General features: G+C 55.9%; 1 protein-coding gene across 1 annotated transcript in view; it reads left to right on the top strand.

Annotated features, from left to right (window-relative positions):
• The window catches only part of DCHS1 (dachsous cadherin-related 1), a gene marked incomplete at its 5' end in the record, with an annotated part of 49379 nt that extends 24323 nt beyond the window's left edge, over positions 1-25056 (top strand). The window contains 16 exons of the mRNA XM_082498350.1: positions 27-1046; positions 1254-1441; positions 6294-6390; positions 6570-6727; positions 8791-9625; positions 9932-10171; positions 10626-10751; positions 11049-11258; positions 11871-12734; positions 13229-13342; positions 18162-18373; positions 18556-18710; positions 20014-20144; positions 20653-20939; positions 21788-21926; positions 22153-25056. Of these exons, the coding sequence (XP_082354476.1) occupies positions 27-1046; positions 1254-1441; positions 6294-6390; positions 6570-6727; positions 8791-9625; positions 9932-10171; positions 10626-10751; positions 11049-11258; positions 11871-12734; positions 13229-13342; positions 18162-18373; positions 18556-18710; positions 20014-20144; positions 20653-20939; positions 21788-21926; positions 22153-24767 (7391 nt within the window). The 3' untranslated portion in view covers positions 24768-25056. The remainder of the gene's footprint in view (positions 1-26; positions 1047-1253; positions 1442-6293; positions 6391-6569; positions 6728-8790; positions 9626-9931; positions 10172-10625; positions 10752-11048; positions 11259-11870; positions 12735-13228; positions 13343-18161; positions 18374-18555; positions 18711-20013; positions 20145-20652; positions 20940-21787; positions 21927-22152) is intronic.
• Between the last annotated feature and the right edge of the window lie 943 nt (positions 25057-25999).

The raw sequence follows: 25999 nt of genomic DNA, 5'->3' as shown, positions 1-25999 counted from the left end.
TCCTGTCTTCATTTCCTTGTCCACAGGTCATGCGGATGACATCTTTTATTCCATCTCCTCGGGGGATCCTCATGGCTACTTTTCTATCGACTCTGCCTCTGGGCAGCTCCGCACCAGCCTGCCTCTTGATCATGAGTCCCAGGCGGCTCTCATTCTGGATGTCCAGGCCCGAAGTGGTTCACCTCCTGCCTACAGCAACACACGCGTGAAAATCTCTGTGTCAGATGTGAATGACAACGTGCCAGTGTTCCCAGCCCCCTCTGACTCCATTCTGCTGCCAGAGGCCACAGAACCTGGGACTACAGTGTACACTTTGCAGGCTGAGGACCGTGACAGCGGTGCAAACGGCCAGGTGAATTTTGAGCTGGTGTCAGGAGGTGATGGCACCTTCAGTGTGGAGCGCTCATCGGGGGCGGTGCGACTGATCGGGGCCCTGCAGTATGAAGCCAGCGCAGCCTACAGACTGGCCATTGTGGCCCGAGACAGTGGCGTTCCCCAGCTCAGCTCCACGTTCACACTGCTGGTGCATGTGCAAGCTGAGCATGACAATGGGCCCATCTTTGACACGCTCACCTACCGCGTGGAGGTGCAGGAAGGTGTGCCTGTCTCCACCCGCTTCCTGCAGGTGCGGGCCCTGGCACGTGATACAGAATCTATGACCCTTACCTACCACTTGCGTGCAGATGGGGATGCTGCCAGCTTTGGCATCATGCCTGAGAGTGGTTGGCTGTATGTCAAAAGTGCACTGGACCGGGAGACGCGGGACCTGTATGTGCTCACAGTGCTGGCCTCAGCAGGAGGCAGTGGTGCAGGGGCGGAAGCCCGGAAAACAGGCACCAGCACTGTACGGATCAGCATCACTGATGAGAATGACAACAGCCCCCGGCTGAGTGAGGAGCGTTACTTCTTCACTGTTCCTGAGAATCAGGCTCCTGGTAGCAGTGTGGGGAGGGTGATGGCAAGTGACCGGGATGCTGGGCAGAACAGCCGGCTCACCTACCGGCTGCTCCAGCACGATCCCAACTTTCTTATCCACACGCAGACAGGTGAGAGACTTCCTTGCTTCCTAGGCTGGGGCTGGCTGGGGAGAAAGCCCAGGGCGGGTCAAAAGTGATGCGGGCCAGGCCGGTGCCGCAACACAATGTTCATCTGCTCACCCCTGCAGTGCTGAGCTCCCCAGCAACATACCTGAGCACAGGCTCTTCTCTAAAGTGGTTTTTGGGCTGAGCTGTGTCCCCACTTCTCCCTCACAGGGGAGCTCAGCACCAAGCATAGCCTGGACCGGGAGCAGCAGTCCAGCTACCAGCTCTTGGTAATCGTGCAGGATGGGGGAGCACCACCCCGCAGTGCCACAGGAACCATCTATGTCACTGTGCTCGACGAGAATGACAACGCTCCTGCTTTCCTTCACGTGGCCAGTGGTCAGGAGCTGCCCGTGCAGGTAGGGGCAGCAAGCTGGAGCCCTGGTGAGGCAGGGGTGTGGCAGCCTCTGGGTTTGGGGCAGGCAGTTCTGCAGCAGGGAAAGGGAGCGGGCAGGGGCACCCAGGAGAATTTCAGGGTGGGAGACAAGCAGGCACAAGTTGCATCCATGCAGCAGCCAGGGCAGTCTGGTAAATATGATTGAGATGCAGTAAGATGGGCACATCCTTGGGAAGTGTAGACATCTCTGTGCACAGAGCACGTGAGGACTGCAGAGGGCTCTGAGACTAATAGGACTGGCCAGCAGGCAGAAACTCTTGGATCACACATGCTGCAAGGAGGGAAGGAGAAAGGGAGCCCTAAACCTGACCCAGCAGAGCCAGCAGTACAACACTTGCGAGCAGGGAGGCACTGGGTGACGATAACTTCTACATCTCAGGACTTCTGGTATAGACACTCGGCTTTCTGGGAGGTCAAGAAAGCACTGCCCAGCTGGACCTTGCACTCACAAGGGTTTTCTGAGAATCTGGTATGGGTCCCAGCCCAGCTTTCCCTCTCAAAGCTGACCAAGTTATGTTTGTGCTGCTCAACAGAAGGGGGCGAGGACCAGCCCTCCACCCTCAGCCCCAGCTGGCTGCATCTGCTCTGCTGTGGCCCCTGTGGAGTGGCACGTATGGCGAGGGCTCGCTGGAGCCAGCTGAGTGGCGCTGGCAGCAATGGAGCAGGATGGACAATCGAGGCCCTGTCCTCATCTCCTCCCCACAGAGTGGGGAGAACCTGTGACTGAAAGGATGTGCTTGCTCTGCACGTTGCTGCACTTCAGGCAATGTGCTCAAAGCCACTCACACTGTGCTGAGTTTAAAACATCATGGTGATGTGTCACAAGTCCTGCCTGAGCTGCACACTGGAGGCAGGCCAGAGCAGGCAGAACTGTATTGGCAGGTCACTGCCGCACCTGGGTGGCCATCAGCACAGGACGCTGGGGACACTCTGCAACGCCAGTCAGGCTGTTCCTGTTCATTGCTTTTTCCTTTCCTGTTCCAGGCTGCAGCCATCCCTTGCCCAGCCTGCCTCTTGCATGTCCAGCTGGCACTCTGCTTGCAAAACTGTCTGGCAAGGCTTGGCCTGGATGAAGGCATCTCTCAGGGCCTGGTGGAGGCAGAGGAAGGCAAAGTTAGTCCGAGCAAGGCTCTGGCCCTTGGGTCACTCCTGCAGACTGGGGACCAGCCAGCCATGGTGTTGTTGAGACTGCAGCTCAACAGGCTCTGCAATATGGCATTGCTTGCACTGTGGCTGCTGGCTGCTGAATGTCTTGTCTCCTCTGTAGGGACACCCGCAAGACACTTGCATAGCAGGCTCTGCCATTGATTCCTGTGTTTGGGGGCATGAAATGCTGGGAGTGTCCTGCTAGAGCTTGGGAGCTTATACAAATCTTATACAAAGATAGCACAAAAGCATTTACATCCTTCGGGAGACAGAGCAAGGCTGGGACAGATGTAGAGTCCTGAAGGCAGGTAAATGCTCTGGCAGCTTTGAATGAAACAAATATTTGAGCACTTTGGTTTGAAGCTCTCCTGCTAGAAACACTGGTAGAGAAGGGTGAAGCACAGGAAGAGGCCGCTGTTAATCGTGATCTAGCTGTAGAAGAAAGGCTTGGAGGGAAAAGAAAAAACTGAATGATAAATGCAAAGCTCAGTGATTTATTGCAGACTTGCTTAGTGAAGTATTTATATCAATGTTTATTAGACAAAGCAGAAGGAGGTTTCTGTATTGGCACCTTGCTTTGGGCATCAGCTAGAGTATCTCCCACTGTAGGCTTGCAAGATGAGCTTGTCAAGCACAGTGTAACATGCTGGCAGGACCAGGTGTTGTTCACGCAGGACCTGCAGTAGTAGTGGATCCTGCCGGGGAATGATCACTAGGAAAGGGAGAGGGAGCAAAGGGAAGGGAGAAGTGGTCTGTTTTCACAGAGGACGGATGTCACTGATGGGTGCCTAGGACTGGTGCTGGTATCCTTGCTATTTAGCATTTTCATGTATCTTCCAGAAGAAGTGATTGTTGATGTTACTGGTATATTCACAGTAATAAAGGTGAGGGCTCCCTGTGAAGAACTGTGGAAGGATCTTGGTTTACTGTTCAATGGGAAATGAAATTCACTGTTGCTAACTGGAAAGTGATACACATGGCAAAAAGCAATACGAATTTTGCTTACACAGTGGTGGGCTCTAAATTGGCTACTTCGGTTTAGAAGTACGGGGGAGAAGATGGGGGCATCGCTGTGAATGCTTTGTGAAAATGTCAGCTCAGGGCTCAGCTGCAGTCAAAAAGGCAAATCAAATGCTGAGTGTTACTAGAAAAGGAACAGCGAATGAAAGAAAACATCATTACCCTACATCTCAAATTCTGCACACACTCTCTATTCTGCCTCCATTCCACTAAATAAGCAGTAGTGCTAGAAAAGGTTCAGAAAAGGATGTTAATGTGATCTCCAGTAGATAATGGTTTCCATGCAGAAAGAAAATACTTCAACATTCTTTGGCATGGAAGAAACTGCAGGAATATAACAGAAGTGTGCAGTGAATGGCACAGAGAAAGTCACAGGGAAATTAGAAGTTGCCTTTTTCACAATAGAAGACCTAGGCAGCTTCATAAGAAATGACCAGGCAGCAGGTTTAAAATAAACAAAGGCAGTGCTTTTTCATGCAGAACGTAATTAAATTGTGAAATCATTGCCAAAAGTTGCATGGGTTCAAAAGTAGATGAATTCATGGAAAGAAAAAAAATCCATCAAAGGCTGTTGAACAAAAATATGATCTGTGGCTCAGGAAGTGACTTAGCCACAGAGTGCTGGAAGCGGGGAGGGTTTCACAGGAGGATTATTCCATACATACCCTATTTCTTGTGTCTTCTCTATGTATCCACTGCCAGCCACTGTCAGAGCTATGCCAGTGGTTGAGGTGGCTTTCCGATCTTTGGACCAAGCTGGTATTTGCCGCAACCTCCTTGGAGAGTGGACATCTAACCTGCACAAGCCTGCCTGGTAGCAATTTTAGTAAGGCTGAGGTTTTTGCAGAGGCAAAACCATTTCTATTGCTGTTTATTCCTCTGTTTGTGCATCTAAAATGGCATTTGTACATGGAGCCTGTGTGGATGCTGCTCATTTAACTCCTTTGCTGAGTCACTGCTTGCCTCAGATGGAGTTTCATTCCTTGTGGAAGAGGAGTGTGACCATGCACGCAAAGCAGGAGCCCCTTGTATCCTGGTTGAGGGTGATTAGGGACAGCATGGGGGGCAGGCCCTGCCCCAGCCGTTACAGAGGAGAGGTGGGAAGGGGCTTCCTAAGCATGGCTCCACTTAGAGGTGTCCACGAAGACACTCCTTTTCATAAACAGCCAAGCTATATTTAGAAGGTCTTCTGCCTCCATCACTGCTGTGAAATGCTGTTCCAGATTCCTTGATCTAGTAGTTAGAAACCATCTCTTAATTTCCAGCCTAAACTAATTTCTGACCACTTTATACTCATTTGTTCTTGTGCCAATATTGTGTTTTTGCTTAAATAACTCTTCTCTCTCCTTGGAATTTCCCTCCCCTCTTCCCAGTGTTTACAGAGTGCAGTCACATCACTGCTTGGCCCGGCTAAACAAGTCCAGCTCTTCTGGTCTCCCCTCCCTGAGCGCCACCAACGTAGTGCCAGCAGCTTGTGCAACAGCATTAACACTTGCCTTCTCTCAGGGGCTTGCAGCCTCTTCCCTCAGATTCTTGCTCAGATTCCCCTTGTCTTTTTCATAAATGCATTACAGTGGGACCACACAGAGATCCACACAGCTGGATCTGTGAGGATGATTTGTGCTGTGGGATGTGCTGATAGGATGTGAATCTGAAGTCTGTAACCTCAGGATGTGAATTTGATGTCTTCTGGTGTGGAAGGGACTGCAGAATCTGTGCCAAGTGGGGCTCTACCGGTGAGGTGTGGGTATGTGCAAGGAGTCTGTGTTGGAGGAGAGACAGGTCTGCTGGCAGGCATGGGTTGTTTGCTGAGAGTACTCCCAAAAACTGACAGGTGGTGATGGACAGTAATGGGATGTGTCCATTTCCATAACTATCCAGGAAAGGTGCTTGCATGCAATGCTGTTACCTGTGGTGTCTGTCAGGAAGCTGGTAAGTCACCTCAGAATGTGGGGTTAGTTGAGCGTGTGCATAATCAATGTCTCGATGGTACTGTGATGTACTGGCATAAAATGGAGGTCTTAAGTGCTTACAGACAGGCAGTCAGCAGTGCTAACTAGGAAAAAAGGAGAGAACGGAAAAGCCCTAAGGGTCCAGGTGTCTGAGCCCAGGAAGAACTGCCAGCTGCATTTCCAGAGATCGCAAACCTCCCTGGGCTGGCTGGTGGGAACTGAGGAAGACACCTTGCATTGCCAGGGTGACTGGCTTCTGAGCCTGTCAGTGCTCACACCTTTGCATTTGCAGTTGAAGGGTTCTGTTGGGGGCAGAGAGAACCAAGACTGTCGTGGAATCCTGGATTTTACTAGCTGTAGAGGCTTTGGATGTGACGTGGGTGAAATAGTGTCCTCCCATTGCCCTGCAGCTCACTGCTGCAGCATACCCCAACGCTGCTAAGCTGGTTGTCAAACAGGGCAGAATGGGAGGAGGGCTGGCAAGGCAGAAAGTCCCCTTTGTCACCTTTGCGGCGGACATCTCCATGTTGTCCAGCTTCAGACACAGCCTGTGGAGTCTTGCTGGGGGGTCTGTGCCTTGGGTGAGGTGCAGGGCTGGTGTAGAAAGGTGCAGATCCTATGCCATGCTTGGGGGTTTGTGGGGGTAGTCTGAAGGGTACCCTGTGCCACTCAGCTGCTTCCTGGGCTGTGCTGCAGGTGCTGGAAGAGAAGCCATCAGGACTTCTAGTCGCCTCCCTGCAGGCCAAGGACCCTGACGAGGGTGAGAATGGGACCATCATCTACTCACTGACAGGTATGAGCTGCAGAACTGACTAATTGATGCTGCTCTCTGCATTGCAGCCATCACCCTTGTGGGCAGATGGGTGCCCTCTGCCCAAGCCCTGCCACACTGCACTCCCCCTCCATCCCAACCTGCCCCCTGCCCTCCCTCCTGTCTGCCTCTCCCTGCAGTGTTTCACCTTCTTTCTGCAGGAGCCTGGGCAGAGCGTTTCACGCTGCACATGGCTACTGGAGAGTTGCGGACTGCCACAGTTCTACGCCGGTCTGATCGTGCTGAGTACATCTTCACTGTGACAGCCAGTGACCGGGGCACGGTGCCTCGCAGTACGTCAGCCATCATTCGCATTCAGGTATCCAGCATGCCAACTCCTCTTGTCCCTGGACCATCTGCCCCTCAGTCACCTCTTGGAGGACAGCATCCAGCTACTTGGCAGCCTTCCTCCCCACCTACTCAACCCTCCACTGCCTTCATTCCAGAGCACCCTCTGACCTTGCTCAGCTGTTGATGCAGCCCTAAAATCTGTGTGGAGAACCTGGGATGGGAAGGGATGGGTCTATCTGCCACTGTGCATGTTCTCATTTGTAAAGTGGTCAACAGCATTAATAGTAAGCAGTTCTGTCTTTTCCAGACTGGGACAGCCAACTCTGTCCTAGATATGCTGTTGCAGAGAAGCCCTTAGAGGTCCCCTGCACAGAGACATTAATTCTTCCCACCATCTACTGAAAACAGTAGGTGTTCCAGACATTCAGGGTGTTCTTCACATCTGTATAACTTTGGCACTCACTGTCTGATGTATTGACCCAGGCAGCCAAGTCCTTTCTCTATTGTCAGTAATGAGCTTCCTTTTACAGCAGAGACTCTGGTTTCCCCCCAGTCAAGGCACTTTCACAATACACCATTTCACATCTTCCCGTCCCTGTTCTTGCAGTTCCCAAGGCCATTTGACTCTCCTTGTTTGATGTTCTGCTACTTCTCTGTGCTGGCAGTGCCCTCTAACATTTTCAGCAAGTTCATAACGTACTCAGCTTTGTTTTGCCCTTGCACCTATCAAAAGTAAATGTCAGCAGCAAGAGCCATCTCTGCAAAGGCCTGCTAATCACTATTCTTGAGCCAGTTGATCTTTTAGTCCTTTCCATCACACAGTCATACTCATACTATGCCTTTCCCCAGTTTAATGGGTGATCTCCCATGTGCTACTGCATCAGAGCCCAGCTAAAACACAGGCAAGTTAGGTACACAGTGTTTCCTTTGTCCTTGAGGAGAGAAGCACTGGTTTAGCCTGGCACATCTGCCTTTAGCTGTTCCACAATACGTTTTATACCATTTCCTTTTTATGCCATGTCTGTAACTGTTCTTGTCATTAAAGTTTTTCTACAGGCTTCAAAGTGTTGAGGGCAGGCTGGCAGGCTGGTTGTCCCTGACGTGCTTGTTTGCATCCCTATAACGTAGCTATTTGCTTGACAGTCGCTAGTTTTGATACCCTTCTGGGCTGACAGTTTTGCTGATTTCTCTTTTTCCGCAACTCCTTGACATAAGTGCACTGAGTTCTTCAATGTGTTTTCCCTTCAGATAACACTATGGCTTTTCATGCAGCCTCGCTCCCATCCACAGGTGCACCTCATCCCCAAATTAACTTCAGTATCTTTAATAAAAGCAGTGATAGTATTTATTTATCTTTGGGTCATACTGGGTTATCTCTCTTCTCTGTACCTCTCGTCTGGATGAGTGTTACCTCTCTTCTCGCCCACTCTTGCTTATGTTCTGCAGGATTGTTTCTGCTGGTGTCTGTTGCCTTTGCAGTATCTAATATAATCACAGTATCACAGACTCACAGAACGGTTGAGGCGGGAAGGCACCTCCGGAGGTCATCTTGTCCAACCACCCTGCTCAAGCAGGGACACCCAGTCAGTTGCCCAGAACCATGTCCAGATGGCTTTTGATTGTCTCCAAGGATGCAGACTCCACCACCTCTCTGGGCAATCTGTGCCAGTGCTCGGTCTCCCTCACAGTGAAAAGCATTTCCTGATGTTCAGAGGGAACCTCCTGTGTTTCAGCTTGTGCCCCTTGCCTCTGGTCCTGGCACTGGGCACCACTGGGAAGAGCCTGGCTCCATCCTCTTTGCACCCTCCCTTCAGGTATTGATATACTTTGATAAGATTCCCCCAAGTCGTCTCTGGCCAGTCAGCAGCTCTGTCTGTCCTTACCTACCCCAGGTGAAGCTCATCTTTCACCCTGTCAAACCCATGCTTATTGTCAGTATGTTTTTCAGGTTGATACTCATCTGTTAGGTCACAAGAGCTGAGACACCTGCTCTGTGCAGGCCCCATGTCCCCCTCTCCACTGGCTCCCTGATAGGACCTCCTGGCACACAGCTCCCTGGCGCGTACCCCTCACTGCTGCCTCTCCTCACAGGTGCTGCCATCCTCCCGAGTGCTGCCACGGCCTGATGCCACTGTGCTGACCCTGCACCCTCTTGAGGGGGTTAAGCCGGGGTCTGTGATCGGCTCAGTGGCACCCCCAGATGCCCCTGCACGAGGACAGCTGACCTACACAGTGGTAGGAGGTGGTGGGGATGGCACCTTTGTGGTTGACAGTGTGACAGGGGAGATTTACGCTGCCCGGGAGTTGGACTATGAAGCTGGGGCACGGCATGTGCTTCAGGTGAGTGCTGAGGACACGCAGCATGGCTATCCCTCCAGCCGACTGGTGCTGGTACAGATCCACGTGCAGGACTGCAATGACCAGGGGCCCACCTTCCCTGAAGACCCCATCACCATTGTGGTGCCTGAGAACACCCAGGCTGGCTCGTCCATCTTCACCTTCCAGGCGCTGGATGGGGATGGTGTGGGTCCCAATAGCCAAGTGCGCTACGCCCTGCTGCACCAGGAGCCCCCCGGGGCTCCCTTCCAGCTTGACGGCCGCTCGGGGGTGCTGACACTTCGCCATGGCCTTGACCGGGAGGCTGCTGCCTCCTTCCTCTTGGTGGTGGAGGCCATGGACCAGGCCCGCAACGTCAGCCAGCGCCGCTCAGCAGCTGTCACAGCCCGTGTGTTTGTGACTGATGAGAATGACAACGTGCCCGTGTTCCTCTCACCTGCTGCCGTCAGTGTCATGGAAGACCAGCCGACAGGGTTCGTGGCGCTGCATGTGGTGGCCGAGGACAATGATTTGGGAGAGAATGGGCGTGTGAGCTACTCGTTGCGAGCAGGGAACAGTGATGGCCGCTTCCACCTTAACCCCAGCACTGGTGAGGGCCCAGGAGGACGCAGGGTGGGCGGCAGGGACGCTGGGAATGTGGGGGCTGAGGAGGGTGCAGGGATACATGGGGATGTAGCATGGTGCAGAGGAGGAGGACGTGGGCTGGGGAACTCACAGGAGGGAGACTTGTGGGGTACAGAGAGCATAACACCTGGTTGGCATGATACTGCTGCCTCTCTTGAGACCTGGCTGTCACTGACTCACCCCAGTGCCTGCAGCCTTGCGATAACTGTCCTGGGAACAGTCGGTCCTGGTGCTGTGTGGTCCCAGCTTGCCCCTCTCCCTGTGTCTGCAGGTGCGCTCTCCGTTGTGCGGGCCCTGAACCGGGAGGAGGTGGTGCAGCACAACCTGACTGTGGTGGCCATGGATCACGGTTTCCCACGCCGTTCTGCCACACAGCTACTGTCCGTGCTGGTGCTGGATGTCAATGACGAGGCTCCCACTTTTGAGAAACCTGAGTATGAAGCACACATCATGGAGAACTTGCCAGCTGGCAGCCCTGTGCTGCAGGTGCTGGCCACAGACCGGGACTTGGGTGAGGATGCAGGGCAAGGGTAGGCTGCCCTGTTTGGTCAGGGACCCTTCTGGATATGCAGCACCCAGGACCGGGTGCACTCTGCTCCCTTCCACCTGACTTGGAGAGCCTGGCTGGCCATGGAGGGAAGGATCACCACCTGGCCTGGAGATGAGGGATGGGTTGAATCCTGGGAGAAGCTGACAATGAGAACAGTGATTCCCTCTGCTCCCCAAGACAATGGCCTTTGTTCCTTGGAGGTTCCTTGGCCCATCTTCCCTTCCACAAGCTGGGCTGAGCTGGGACCTCCTTCCACCCCACATCTCTGCCCCAGCTTTACTTGCCAGGGAGTGAGATCGTCCTCTCCCACAGCCTGTGTGACCCCTGGGTGGGAGGCCTGGGAGGAGGGATGTGCAGGGCTGTGAGCCAAATGAGAGGCTTCTGGGCTGCCCTCAAGCCATGTTCCCCCTTGCAGGTGCCAATGGGCAGGTGTCCTATGGGACTCTCTCTGGGGGGCCGTTCTCCATCCACCCACAGACAGGGCTTATTGTCACCACACATGCCCTGGACCGCGAGGAGCAGGAGCAACACGTGCTGATGGGTAGGGCTGTGCTGGTGCATGAGAGGGCTGCAGCAGGCATGGGGGTGGAGACCACAGGGGAGGCAGATGGGTGCTCCCCACTGCTGGGGTAGGGCAGGTCTGCAGGGAGAGCAGGCCATGGGAGGTGATGGGGGTTTGTGGGGCAGGCAGGGTTGTTGGGTGGTCTCAGCATGCAGGAATGCCAGTGAGCCCATGCCTGGCTGCCCTTGTGGGTGTCTGGGAATTTGCATATGACAGCCTTGATGGTAGCTCCCAGCCAGCAGGGTAGCCTGCAGTGCTCTTGCTGTGTTCCTGCAGTCTATGCACGGGATGGTGGCCTGCCCCCCAACCTCTCCAAGACAACTGTGCGGATAACAGTAGGGGATGAGAATGACCATGCACCACACCTAGAGAGTGAGTCCTGCTCTGTGGAGGTCCCTGAGAACCAAAGCCGCGTGGCACTCTACACCCTGCGGGCCACCGATCCTGACGGAGGCGAGAACGGGCGCTTGGAATACCACGTGGCAGGTGAGGTGCACAGGGAGCTCTGTAGCTTCTTTCTTGGCAGTAGGTAAGGGCTATTCACCCTGGATTGCCCATGGCTCTGGGAAACATCAGCTGTGACAGTTCCTGTTCCACTTCAGTTCTCTCCTGCTCCAAACAACATGTAAGCTGCTGCCACCTCTCAGCCCTCTAGTTTCTCTGCCCCCAGTAAAGAGCACCCCAAGATCTGGACGAGCAGCAATTCCTCATTCCCCAGGCTCTGGTCTGGTTCCCCAGGCTTGGACTAGTTCCCTGCCTCTCTTGGCTGCTCTGACCTGTTGAATTTACAGGTTGCAAAGTGAGATCTCTGTTGTTATCATGCCATGCATTATCTGGGGGTTTCCTGTGGCAGCAGCACTGGCCTGTAAGCTGTTGGAGCCAGTTCTTGCACGTGCGCACACACAGGGACACAGACAAACAGAGCTGGACCAAGGAGGTTCAGTCCCACTGGGGTCTTACAGAGAACAGCTCACTCTACCCTCCCTGCTGGGCTACACTGGGATGGACTTCGTGCTGTCTTCTCTGGGCAGCATAGGGCAGGTCCTTCCTTGTACCAGTTGTAGTCATGCTGTCTTGTTATTCCCTCTTCTTTTCCAGATGGAGACCCTGGGCAGGATTTCAGCCTAGACCCAGTCTCTGGTGTCCTCTCCACTGCACGTGCCCTTGACCGGGAGCAAGTTGCTTTCTACAGCCTCACAGTGGTGGTGCAAGACCACGGCACCCCCCCGCGCAGTGCCACCATGTCAGTGAACGTTCGGGTGTTGGACCTAAATGACAATGCACCTGGTTTTGCTCAAGCCACGTATGTGGTAGAGGTGCCAGAGGACTTGCCTGTTGGCGCCCTGGTGCTGCAGCTGGTGGCTGAGGACCCTGATGAGGGCACCAATGGGCAAATCTCCTACTACCTGGGCAATGAGTCACTTGGCATGTTCCAGGTTGAGCCGCAGAGTGGGCGCATCAGAAGTGCCCAGGCGCTGGACCGGGAACGCCACCCCAGTTACAGCTTCCTGGCCAAGGCTGTGGATTCAGCACCGTGGGAGCCCAAGAGCACAGCTGTGCGTGTCACTGTCACAGTGCGAGATGTCAATGACCATGCCCCTGCCTTCCTGCACAGCCCACTCACTGTCAACTTGTCCCGCCAAACACCACTCAAACAGGTCGTGGCCACCATGACGGCAGAGGACAGGGATGCAGGTGCCAATGCCTCCATCCTGTATCGCCTTGCCACCCCCAACTCTGCCTTTGCAGTCAATTCCTACACAGGGGATATCCAGCTGATGCAGCCCCTGAGCTCACTCAGCCAGCGCCAGCGGACGCTCTTCATCCTGGCCACAGATCTGGGGCAACCGGCACTCTCCTCTACCGGTGTGGTGGTGATCCATTTGCAGGACGAGCCATACCAGGGGCTGCGCTTTCCCCGGAGCACCAGTGATGTGGCCCTGCCAGAAAATGCTGCTCCAGGTATCAGCTAGGCAGGGTGAGCAGCAAGTGCTGGGATGAAATGGGACAGGACAGGAGGGAGGGTGGGTGTTTGGCTGGCAAAGCTGTGGGAAGCTCAAACCAGGTAGCACTGCAAGGTCTTGGGAAGCTCCATTATGCTTTGGATAGACCCAAGGGACTGCAGGGTCTGGCTGGTGCACAGGCTGTTCAGGGTGGTAGCTCCTGTGGGTTTGCCCCAGGGTGTTCAGATCACTGTAGGCAGTCACAGGTGCCCAGTTGCTCCTGGAAGGTCTGCAGGAGTCACAGTGAGATCATAGAGGGGCCATGGGCAGGCCCCACAAATCCTAGCTCCCAGACCAAAGTTACCATTAGATCTCGCTTCCTCTGGCAGAAGTGTCCTCAGGCAGAGCTGTGTTCCCGTGGTACAGCATGTGCTGTCCACACACCACCCCAACCCTCTCTGCTACCTGCCCCAAGACTCTGCTGCCCCTTCACACTGTTTTGCTCTCTTCCAGGCACTGCTGTGGCAAGCATCCAAGCTACGCACACAGGGGGCTCTTCTGGGCGCATCACATACAGCATCATCAGCGGCAACGAGAAGAATGCTTTCCTTATCCAGCCCAGTTCAGGTACAGCACCAAGACCACCTGGGGAAGCAGTAAGTGGGAGGGCACCAGTGCCTGCTCAGCTATCACAAGGCTCAGAGTCCCCCAAAAGGGGAACAGCTACTGTGGGCTGGAACACAGTCCACACCTCTATACCAGGAAGTTAAATAACGTTAGTATTTGGACGTGGACACTAATCTGTCATTGTCCAGAGGTTGTTAGCACAGCTCCCGCCACAATTTTGGTCCCTCTCAACTGGACCTTTCCCCAGAAACTCCTAGGCCCAGTTCAGGATTTAGCAGAGGCCAGGACCATTGCTAAGATGCAATCTGGGTGCAGCCCCTGCCTTAGATGGCAAGTTCAGCCAAATGACACACCCTATGTTGGGGCCTCAGAGCTCCACACCTGGACTGCTGTGCTTTATTCTCTGGTGTTCATGTAGCTACTGTGACTGCAGCATTGCTGTGGATTCATGGCTGTCTCTGTGCAGTCCCCAAAAGTGACAGTAAATGGGGAACCACTCACTGTCCAGTGGACATTCTAAGGGAGCCCTCCCGCTGCACCACTGTTTCCTGAGCAGTCAGCAGGTGCTGAACGTTTCAGTGGTGCCTGTGGGTGGCTGATAGCCCAGGCAGAGCAGTGAGGCAGGTTGCAGGGTGCTGCCCAGTGACACTGGGCAAGCTGGTATTGTTTGCACCACATGCTTCAAAGGGCAGCCTTTGAAGGGCCGTGCATCCCTTCACATTAGGGAAAGCCTGGCTGAGACAGGGTGAGGGGTGCCTTGCTGTGAGGTTGGTGCTTGCACTGTGGTTTGGAAGAGGCTGGGATATCGCAAGCCCCAGTATCAATACAGGCGGGGGATAAAGGGGTGGAGAGCAGCCCTGCTGAAAAGGTCTTGAGGGTACTAGTGGATGAAAAGCTAGCCATGATCCAGCAATGTGCGCTGGCAGCCCAGCAAGCCATCCGCATCCTGGGCTGCATCCCCAGCAGCGTGGCCAGCAGGGCGAGGGAGGGGATTGTGCCCCTCTGCTGCGCTCTGCTCTGGGGAGACCCCCCTGCAGTGCTGCCTCCATCTCGGGGGCCTCAGCACAGGAGAGACATGGACCTGGTGGAGCGGGGCCAGAGGAGACCCTGGAGATGCTGCGAGGGCTGGAGCCCCTCTGCTGAGAGGACAGGCTGAGAGAGTTGGAGGTGTTCAGCCTGGAGAAGAGAAGGCTCCAGGAAGACCTTATTGCGGCCTTTCAGTACTTAAAGGAAGCTCATAAGAAAGATGGGGACAGACTTTTTAGCAGGGCCTGTTGTGATAGGACAAGGGGTAATTGTTTTAAACTGAAAGAGAGTAGATTTAGACTAGATATAAGGAAGAAGTTTTTTACAATGAGGGTGGTGAAACACTGGCCCAGGTTTCCCAGAGAGGTGGTCGATGCCTCATCCCTGGAAACATTCAAGGTCAGGTTGGACGGGTCTCTGAGCAACCTGATCTAGTTGGAGAGGTCTCTGCTTATTGCAGGGGGGGTTGGACTAGCTGACCTTTAAAGATCCCTTCCAACACAAACTATTCTATAATTTTATGGTTCTATGATACGAGAAAGTCAGTCCTCATAGCACAGATGTGCTTCTTGTTAAAACCCCGTTCTCTTGTGCCTGCTAGATGGTTGGGTTTGTGACAGGATCCTAGGGTGACAGAGATCTTTCTGATATTGTGTTTGTGCCCTCTGAAACCCATGGGCACTGTCCAGGTCCTTGTGAGCCACCCATAGTATGGCACAGCATGCAATCCATTGGCACCATGATTAAGTACCGGCCACTGCAAGTTGCCCATGGGCATGGTGGCAAATGCTCAGCCATGCACAAGTACCCATCTGAAATCACAGTGTCCACAGCAGCCCACTGTCACCACACATCTGCTCAGACGCCATACATGTTCCTCAGCCTGGTGTCACTGCAGGCCACTCACTGCGCTGTGCTGCTGCTGTGGAGAGGCCAGAGCAGCACACTGTATCTCATGAAGGGTGTCTGAACCCCCATTGGGGCATGGCCCCACTGAACCCTGAGGACCCTGAGCTGCAGGTTTCCTGCTGCAGCCTTGCATCATGGCAGCCAGCCAGCACCATGCTAAGCTGCCCCCCTCAGGACTGCCTGCACCCTGGCTGTTCCAGGGTGCCTGATGCCACCTCGCAACAAAGCCATGTGCATAGCTTGACTGCAATTCCTCTGTCACCTGGTGCATGCCAGCACCTGAACAGAGTAACCAGCAACCCCAGACTGAGCTCAGGAGTTGGTACTCTGCAGTTCCTGAAACCCAGAGTCAACGGGCAGGTGTACTAAAACCCCAGTCAGGCTCACAGAGGACTTTGACTGTGAAGAGCTGCTGTGCCCAGGGCTCCCCTGCATGCTCCCAGTCCCAGAGATTGCTGCTGTTGAAGGAGCAGCCTTCACACACCTGAAGCTGCTCTTCAGAAGTGAGCATTTGATAGCTATGGAACAGGGCCAAAGTTGCTATGTCCATGAATGAGGGGCTGATGGGGTGGGATGCTGGCCAATTCTATCTGCTCCCTGAGCCGGCACCCAGGTCTCTGAGCCAGCAGTCACCATGCTCCTATGTGTGCCCAGGTCTCTCACCTGAAGCCTACCTATATGGCTGCCATTATAGCCTGGGGGTGTAAGCAACCCCAAGTGACTCCCAAGCTGCCCATGGGGCTGCCAGAGCTGTGCCTTGTCCTGTCTGTCTCATTCAGAGCCACGCTGTGTGAGAACAGCAACTGCTCCGATCTTCCCAATGGTCTGTCCCTGAGCAGACCTGGTGCCGCACTGCACCACTGCAGCAGCTTACAACTGAAACCCTGTGCTGACAACACGGCTGGAACAGACCTCACTGAGACCTTCTCCTCCCCCTTGCTTCTCCACCCAGGTCTTCAGCCAGACCCTGCACACAGGAACTGTGCTCCCCAGTGTGGGAGGCTGAGACCTGTGAGATCAGCCATGCGCGGAGGTCCCCTCTCCTTGCTGTCTTGAGTAGTATAAGCAGGGGTCTGCTACACCCTGCGTGACTGTGACACTGGTCCGCATGGCAAGCTACCATGCTGCTGTGCTGCAGCAAGACCTGAAAGGATCACAGAATCACAAATCTCCCCCATGATCCTTGTCCCTTTGCATCCCTTCATCTTGTCTCTGCTCAAGCCGTTCTCAGAACACCCTGGATGTGTCCTGGCTGCACCTCCATTGCACCTTGATTGCTGTGGCAATGCCACTTCATTTCAATGAGGAAATGTTTCCCTTGGGCAAAGTGCCCAGAATACAGGATTTTTCCCTTAAAACATGTCACTCTGTGTCCCGTTTGTCTGTCTGTGAGACACTACCCTGCTTTCTCCCAGGGCAAGGGGCTGTGTGCTGCAATGGGATACGGGGTGGTGGAACACCACAGAGAGGGAGGCCAAGGGGGGCTGGCACCGTGCTGCTCTCCTGCCCTCTGCCAGCTGCCAAGCAGTGTCACACCAGCGCCTCTCCTCCAGCTCTGCAGTGACAGTGGGCCAGCACATGGGCACCAGTCCGTGACTATCCTCAGACATCCCTAGGTGTATGCCCTCTCCAAGGAGGACCAGAGGTGATGTCCACAGGAGCTGTGCGAGAGCTTTGCATTGTAGAGCATACTAAAATGCCTGCTGTGGACAAGACCAGAGCAGGGGAATGTCACGGGAGCATCCTCAGACCCATACTGTGGCATCTCAGGCTCTGCTGCTTCTGTCCCAGCCAGGAACAACCCTTCAGAAGGTGAACTGCTGCTTACTGCTTTCCTTGTATTTCATCTGGGCCAAGCCAGCCCTGGAGGCAGGGCCTGCTCTGGCAGTCAAATGGTGCCAGAGGTGCAAGGGAGCACAGCTGGCTCCCAGCCCTTGGGTTGCAGGAGGTGAGGACACAGCTGTTCTCCAAACCATGCCACCATGCTTCTAGCTGTAATCTGTGTTTTCCATTCCTGGATGTATGGCCTGGTTTCAGCTGTGTGCATTGGAACCCATTGTGCAAAGCTGACAGCAGAGCTCTTACACAGAAGCTAACCTCGTCCAAGGCCACATAGCTGTCCTAGATGCCTGATACTGCACCCCTGTCACCTGACCAGTTCACCTGGTGGTTGCATGTAGATGCTGAAACAGGCTTCAAAGAGAGTGAGGCTCTGTAGGAATCCCCAAGGCAGGAATTCAGCCACTGGAACATGGTTCCTCCTCGTTACATTTGAATGGATGCCTGTAGGAATGCTGCCAGTCATTTTAGTGCATCTTTTTGGATGCCCTCCACCTCCTTGGGTGGGACAGCAATACCTTGTCATTATAAACCCCCAGGTGAACAGTGGCTCTGGGGGATAAGAATGGATGTCTGTCCTCAGACTCCGAACAGGAGAACTGCTGGTAGCTCCTACAGTGTCGTTGTAAGGATTTGACCTAGACTAATAGCTGCGGTTAAGTGACTTCGGCTTGGAGCTTGATGAGCCTGTGTAGCAGTATGGGGCTTGACTTGGAGCAGTTCTTTTTTAAACTGGCCATGCGTCAGATGGCGTCTCCATAGTGGGAGGACTATTGCATGCTTTAATGTAAGCAGAAGATGTCCGTACTGAGTAAGGTGCAGGATTTATCACCCAGGGCAGCTCACTGGGACCGATGAGAAGGATGTCAGTTTGGAGAGGGCTCAGAAGAGCTCAGTGCATTTGTTCTGTCTATTTGAGAATGGATGGATGAGCAGAGGGATGAACTGAACGCAAGGGAACAAAAGAGAAGGTGAGGGCTAGATGGACTGTTGCATCACTCACCCCCTCTTCACCCACCCCATTCTGCTCTTTCCCTGCTGCCAGGTGCCATCTCAGTTCAGGACTCCAGCAGCCTGGATTTCGAGGCCAGTCCCCGCCTGCGCCTTGTGGTCCAGGCAGAAACAGCAGCTTCCTTCGGCTTTATGGCCATAAACCTTAACCTGCAAGATGTGAATGACAACTTGCCACGCTTCCAGCTGCAGAACTACGTGGCATTCATCTGGGAGTCACAGAGCTATGACTCGCCAGTCATCCAGGTATCACTGGTGGCACAAACAGGGACATCTGGGCCCCTGGGCTGCCTCTCTGTTGGGGTGAGGGGGTTGGGGGCCAATGCCATGAGCCTGGGGCTGGCACCTATGGATAGGTCTAGCCTTGGAGGACTGTGGTTTGCAGGGCTCCACAACTGCACTGCTGAATCTCTCATGTGGCTTTGCAGGTCCTGGCAGATGATCTGGACCAGGGAGCGAATGGGCAGGTGACTTATGCCATCAACCAGTCCCTGCCAATGACAGGCTTGTACCACATTGATCCTCAGACTGGCACTATCACTACTGCTGCCATCCTGGACAGGGAGATCTGGTCCCAGACCCGGTGAGTGGAGCCAGACTAATTTGTGCCACAGATATGAGGGGGGCACAGCTGTGGAGCAGCACCCCCAAGGCTGCAGAGGATACTCTGCTACTTGGTGCCACCCAAAGCTGTCTCAGCTTTGTCTGTAAAATGTTTTTGCCAAACAGCAGGAACTTGGGCTTAGTGTTAACACAGGGAGAAAATGGTATCAAAGGCATGACAGATGGCCATGAGATAAGCCAGTGCTCTGTTCAGCCTGGTCTCTGCAAATCTGAGAAGAATTGGGGGGGGGAGGGGACTCTTTTCAGTAGCTGCATCCATTCCCTTTCCTGTCTCCTTAATCCAGACCACATATGCTCAGTTCCTTCCCACTCCCATGCGCTGCACCCTTCTGCCCTGCCACACACGCTCCAGGTGCTGATGCACTGCCCTGAACCCGCTTGCAAGTCCTCCTGCATTCAGCCCAGGTCCTCTGCGTCCCTTATCATGTGCACACACTCTAGACATTGTCTAGCCACATGTATATAAAATAATGGCAAACACTGCACACAATGAATTTAAGTCTTCCCTTACCCTTTTACACATGCGTGGTCCAGATGCCTCCCCACCCAGGCTATGTTCTCTCCCCTATATGCGTGCTCCAATAGCTACATGTCTCTCTCCCCAGGCATGGGGAGGCATAGGGCATTCATTCCATTCACATACCCATCACCATTCCACAAAGAGGCTCCGTGCATTCCCCAACACCCAGATATGCTCCAAATGCCTATCTCCCTGCACCCCACCACATGCTCTGCCTGCATCATCTCCCACACACATTCCAGACACCTGCCCCTTGCACAGACTGAAAATGCTATGGGTGCATCCACTACCTCCCCTTGCAAAAGCCTCCAACCATGCATGCATCTTTTGTCCCACGTGCCCATGCCAGGGCTGTGCATGAATCCATGCCCACCACATGCTCCAAACACTTGTGCCAACATTCACTGCCTGCTCATGTGTTCCAGGTGCTGGACACAAACCCACTGCCCTCCAAACATGCACCTCAAATGTGCATCCATCTGCTGCCCTGCCCCACCATACTCTCGATGCACACACATCCACTGCCCCACACATGCACTCCAGATGCTCTGCACATATCCATTGCCCCAGACACTCCAGATGCTGTGCACAGTTCCACTACCACATGTACACACTCCAACCCTGTGCACACAAGCAGTAACCCCCCGACATGTTCCAGATGCTGTGCATGCATGCATTGCTCCCTCACACATGTGGCCAAAAGTCTGTGAACCTTGTGCTGTACCCTTGTGCTTGCCCGCAGTTTGGTGGTAACAGCAATGGACAGAGGGACTCCGCCTCTTGTTGGCTCTGCCACACTGACCGTTGTGGTGATGGACATCAATGACAATAGCCCCACGATCCCGTTTCCCTGGGAGGTGCGGGTCCCAGAGAGTAAGTGCAGCTCAGCCCCATGAGGTAATGCGTCACCGATGGCAAGAGCTGAGGCGCGATGGGCACCTGTGGGTCAGGGAGAAGCCCCCAGAGGGGTCTGTCCGTTCCCTTGCCAAGGGATGGCTTGTGCTGACCGAATGGCTAAGCTCCCCTGGAGCTCTTGGGCACTGCCTGGTGTGTGATGGCCTGGGGTGGGGAATGTACAGCCCCTGTGCTGCAGCTGTGTCCTGAGGGAACCAGCTGAGTTCCCAACTCATCCCTGGCCCCTGCCCACACTGCAGGGGCTCTGGCTGCAACACACCTGCCCTGCCTGCTCTCTGTCCTCGGCCTGTGTGCCCTGTGCCAGCCTTGTCCTGCCCTGCCTACCTCCCAAGACCTTCCCTTTCACCCCTAGCATCTCTCCCTCGTCCCCAGTGCTCAGGCTCTGGACTGAGCTGGTTTCCCACCGTGTGAGCCAGGTCTTCTCCAAGGAGATGGGGCTGCTTGCTCATGCCTTGCCTCTCCACAGACACGCTCCTGGGCACCCAGATAGCCCAGCTGACTGGGAACGATGTGGACTCTGGCCCCGTGCTCTCCTACACACTCATGCTGGATGGTGATGCCATGGGCACGTTCAGCGTGCTGCGGTATGGGGGACACATTGCCCTGACAGGGCCACTGGACTATGAGCAGCGCAGCCACTACACCCTCACCCTGCGTGCCTCTGACACCCGCCATGAGACCGAGGCCAACCTCACTGTCGTTGTGGAGGATGTGAATGACAACGCACCGACTTTCAGCCAGGGCTTCTATCAGGTACTGTGCACACAGGTGTGACAGGCAGTGTGGGCCATCCTGCACAAGCCCCTCTGCTGCTCCTGCCTGGCTCACCCGGCCTTATGAGGCACAGAGGACCCTGTGAGGACGGGTCTGAGCTCCCATCCGCATCCTGACACCCCTCGTGCTGTCGCTGTGGCGTGGACAGGAGGCTGAAACCAGACATGTAGCACTGGGATCAGCAGCTGCGGGCCTGCACAGCTGCATGCAGGCCGTACCTGCTGGAATAGGTGGGAACAGTGGGAAGGCCGGAAGTGGTAGGAGATGGGTCACAACCCGGACAAGTGTTTCTGGCAGGACCTGGCCTCGGCCCCATAGGCAGACCACTGGATGAAAGCTGACTTGTGCAATGTGCTGCATCTCTGGAGCAGATGCAAGAAGCGGGGAAGCCACAGAAATGCTTGAAGGTTGTGAAAGCCCAGACCAATGGAACTCTCTGTTTGTACATGCTGTTTCGCACACTAAAAAGACAGGAGCTGTTTTGATTTGTGTAAAATACCTTTTGTGGCAAAAATATCAACTATTAAAGAGTTCTTCAGACTAGCAGAACAAAGTAGAGAATAGGGACTGGATGCTGAAGCTAGTTGGGAGTCGTGCTAGCAAGGCTAGGTGCTATGCATGTGGGACAGGCCCCCTCAATGTGCCAGCCATGGCCCTGGTGCAGGGGTGGGGAAGGCCCTGGCTGGCGATGAGCTGGGCCACCTTGGCTATTGCTGGCCTGGCCAGCCCCAGACCTTCTCCCAGCCCTGCTGGCTGGCTGCAGGCAAAGGGGGATGAGGCGCCCGCATGGGGGATGTGGTGCTGACTGGGGCTTTCTTCTCTTCCAGGTGACATTACCAGAGCACACACCTGCAGGCAGTGTCATTCTCACCGTGAGTGCAACCGACCCAGACTCGGGGAGCAACGGGGATGTCACCTTCCACCTGGCTGTGCCCAGCCCTGACATTGCCATCGACCCCAGCAATGGTGCGTGGGGCTGGCTGCTGTGTGGGCTGCATCTTGTGGGTTGGTCTGACAGTGCCTGCAAAGGGAGGTGCCCCCGGGCTGGCCCAGGCTCAGCCCCTAACCAGGTCACTATCTGGGGTGGCCATCAAGTGCTCCCACCGCAGCCTGTTCTTCCAGCCAATAACCTTAACACCCTTCCTGGCTCCCTGTTGGCCCCCATGCTGACTCTGGCTTTTTGACCTCACAGGAACCCTCTTCACCACCCGGCAGGTGGAATTTGATGCCAACCAGCCCACCCTGGACCTGGTGGTGGAGGCACGCGACTGTGGCTCTCCCAGCCTCTCATCCTGGGCCACAGTGCAGCTCCAAGTGCTGGATGTGAATGACCACAGCCCCAGTTTCTATGTGCCACGCTACAATGCCAGTGTCCCCGAGGACCTGCGCCCAGGAACCACCGTGCTGACACTAGAGGCAGGTGATGCCGACCTCTCCCGGGAGAATGCTGGCTTTGACTACACCATCGTCAGTGGCAATGATGGCAACGCCTTCCAGGTGGAGAGTCGGGTGGCCTGGGCAGGGGGTCACCTCCGCACACAGGGTGCCTTGGTGCTTGTGGAGCACTTGGACTTTGAGGCCATCCCAGTCTACAACCTCACTGTGGCGGCCTCAGACCGGGGCCTGCCACAGCGCAGTGCCACAGTGCCTGTGCTCATCACTGTGCAGGATGTCAATGACAACCCACCCGTGTTCACCCGAGCTGAGTACCGCACTGCAGTGAGCGAGAGCACACCCCCCGGCACAGAGCTGCTGCGTGTGGTGGCCCATGATGCTGACTCAGGGCCCCGCGGCCATGTTCACTACACCATCAGCTCAGGTGACCAGCATGGGCTCTTTCAGCTTCATGAGAGCACAGGGTCCCTCTGCCTGGCACGGCCCCTGGACCGGGAGGCCCAGGCACTGCATGCACTCGTGGTGCAGGCCACAGATGTGCCAGGTGGGTACTTTGCTCTGGTACCTGTAGCCATCGAGGTGAAGGATGTCAATGATAACAAGCCGTACTTCCCGGTGGAGGTGCTGAGTGCCAGCATGCGGGAGAACCTCCCTCCTGGCACACTGGTCACCACGCTGCGTGCCATTGATGCAGACACTGGTGTCTTTGGGGAACTGCGGTACACAGTGCTGGAGCAGCCAGTGGGAGAGCCTGGCATGGCGGAGGGCCGTGATGCCTTCGCTGTCAATAGCAGCTCTGGGGAGCTGCGCTCCCGACTTACCTTTGACTATGAACGAACCAAAGCCTTCCAGCTCCTAGTCAGGGCCACTGATGCTGGCAATGCCTCTGCCACAGTGACCGTGCGGGTGCTGGTGACAGGGGAGGATGAATATGATCCCATCTTCCTGAGCCCCTCCTTCAACTTCGAGGTCCCTGAGGGTGCCCACAAAGGGCAGAGCATCGGGCGGGTGCTGGCAACAGATGAGGATGAGGGTGCTGATGGTGTTGTACTGTACTCCCTGGCAAAGCCCTCGCCGTACTTTGCCATCAACCAAACCACAGGCACCATCTACCTGCGTGTGGACAGCCAGCCCCAGGCCGGGGCCGGGCGCGCCAAGAGGGAGCCACGTGAGATGAGCCTGGAGGTGCAGGCACGCAGCCCCCTGCCTGCCTCCCGCTCGGCCTCTGCGCAGGTCATCATTGACGTCACGCACACCTCCTTCGGCCTGGCTCCAGACCTCAACCTGCTGCTGGTGGCTGTGGCTGCCTCGCTGGGGGTTGTGGTGGTGCTGGCTGCCGTGGCCATTGTGCTGGCGCTGGTGCGCTCTCGTCACCGCCGAGGTCGCGAGAAGCCGGAGGCGGACGGGCCACTGGGTCACGTGCAGAGTGGCTCCCTGCAGAAGCTCGGCCGTGAGGAGCCGGCGCTTCCCGGGGGTGAGCACATTTACCACCAGGCCCTGCCAGGGTATGGGGGCGAGCCGGCAGGGCCGTACACACGGGGCGGCTCGCTGGACCCCTCGCACTCCAGTGGCCGAGGCTCTGCTGAAGCCGCTGAGGATGATGAGATCCGGATGATCAACGAGTACCCGCGCGTGGCCAGCATCACGGCCTCCATGCAGGAGCACATCTCCGCCCGCGGCCCTGACTCCGGCATCCAGCAAGACGCCGACCAACTCTCTGACATCTCCTGCGAGCCGGCTGCCCTGGAGAGTGCCCAGTGGTTCAAGAGCAAGAAGGGCTCTGGGCTGCTGCTGCCAGGGCCGCCCCCACAGCTGTACCGCGAGGATGGAGGAGGCAGCGCCTTCCTCGGCGTGCGCTGTGGCCTCAGCGTCTCCTCCCAGCCTCAGGACTATGCCTTCCCAGAGGATGGCAAGCCCTCCGTGGAAGGCTCGCTCACCGCCATTGTGGCCAGCGATGAAGAGCTCCGCGGCAGCTACAACTGGGATTACCTGCTGAACTGGTGCCCCCAATTCCAGCCGCTGGCCAGCGTCTTCACAGAGATTGCCCGCCTCAAGGATGAGAGCTCCCTGCGCAAGCCCTTCCCGACCAAGCCCAAGGCAGAGCCCAAGCCCCGCATTGACCCCCCACCCCTCATCACTTCAGTGGCCCACCCGGGTGCCAAGTCTGTGCCCCCCAAGCCGCCGCCAGGCAGGACCTTCCCGCATCCGTCCTCCCTGCGCCGCTCACCCATCAGCCACGAGGGCTCCATCTCGTCCTCTGCCATGTCGCCCAGCTTCTCCCCCTCACTGTCCCCGCTGGCTGCCCGCTCCCCCGTGGTCTCGCCCTTTGGCATCTCACAGGGGCCTTCTGCCTCCGCCATCAGTGCTGAGCACTCGCTGGAGCCCCCCGAGGAGGCCGAGCTCAGGATTTAGACCTGAGCCCATGGACTCCTCCACCCCACCCCGCAGCCGTGGGGTCAGGAGCGGGGCCAAGCCCAGGGCTGCACTGCATGGGTGCTAATCCTGCTCTCCCAGCACCTTGCCTGGCCTGGGGCCCCCGTGAGCTGTGGGTTCCTGTGTCTTTTGGGGCTGTTGGCTCCTGTCACTCCCTGTGGTCTGGCAGATTCAGTGCTGGTTTTGATGCCCTGTGGACTGCTGATCCTAGTGCCAGCACCCCAGGGTGATGGTTCCTTGTACTGCTCATGGTGTCTCAGATCGGTGCCTGGCAGGATGGTGCTTCATGGTACTCTGTGCTCTGAGAGAGGCTGGGAGCAGACAGATACTCCCTGCCCTGCTGGGCCAGGGGACTGCAGACTGCAGACCCTGCCCTTCCCTGGCCACTTGCCCAAGCCATGCAGCAGCCTCGGTGCAGCAGGACGCTGAGCCATCCCCGCTGGCCCCTTCCCCGCAGCAGCTCACAGCACTGGGGAGGAATGCTCCCAGGGCAGGGATGCACTGCTCAGCAGGCACAGCCACAGCAGCCTGCCAGTCTGCCCATGCTGCCTGTGGGGACGGGGATGGCTGAACCTGCTTCCTAATAGCAAGGGGAGATCCATCCCAAGCCAAGCTGGAGTGGGAGGAGAAGGCAGTGCCTGCTTTCTGCTTGCCTATCCATGGCTGGTGGGGGTGAAGGGGATCCTCTGGGGTCTCTCAAGCCCTTCAACCTCCCACTCCTTTTTCCCAGAGCTGCTGGAGACCCCTGTTCCTCAGGGCCTGGGCTGGGAGGCAGCTGCCCTGCTCAGCATGGGAGCTCCATTCCTGGAGAAGCAGCTCCCGGGGCCAGGTACCTCTCTGGGCTGTGGGCTGGCTGAGGCACCAGACACGGACACTGCCCAGGCACCAGGCAGGCTGCGCAGCAGGGCTGGCTGGAGCAGCGGCATGAGATGCAGCAGAGCTGACCCCAAGACAACCTGGCCCCAGGGAAGGCAGCGATGTGGCTGCTCAGTGACACAAGCCAGTGACCTCCTCCTGCTCCATCTGCCCCCAGGCCTGATGGCCAGCCTGCAGCTGGAGGGGAGCAGGTGGAGGGGGTACCCCAAAAAGCCACATGGCCTGAAGCTGGCATGGTGGCAGCCAGGATGTTATCTTACAGCCACAGGTTGGGACACTGGGCAGCTGGCCTCCCCTGGAACTGGTCAGTGCAATGTGCTCACCGGGACAGTCTG

This window comes from Vanellus vanellus, assembly GCF_965231255.1.
Source record: "Vanellus vanellus genome assembly, chromosome: 1".
NCBI lineage: Eukaryota > Metazoa > Chordata > Aves > Charadriiformes > Charadriidae > Vanellus > Vanellus vanellus.
Note: the sequence above shows the minus strand (reverse complement) of the source record. Positions and strands in the feature narration are given on the sequence as shown.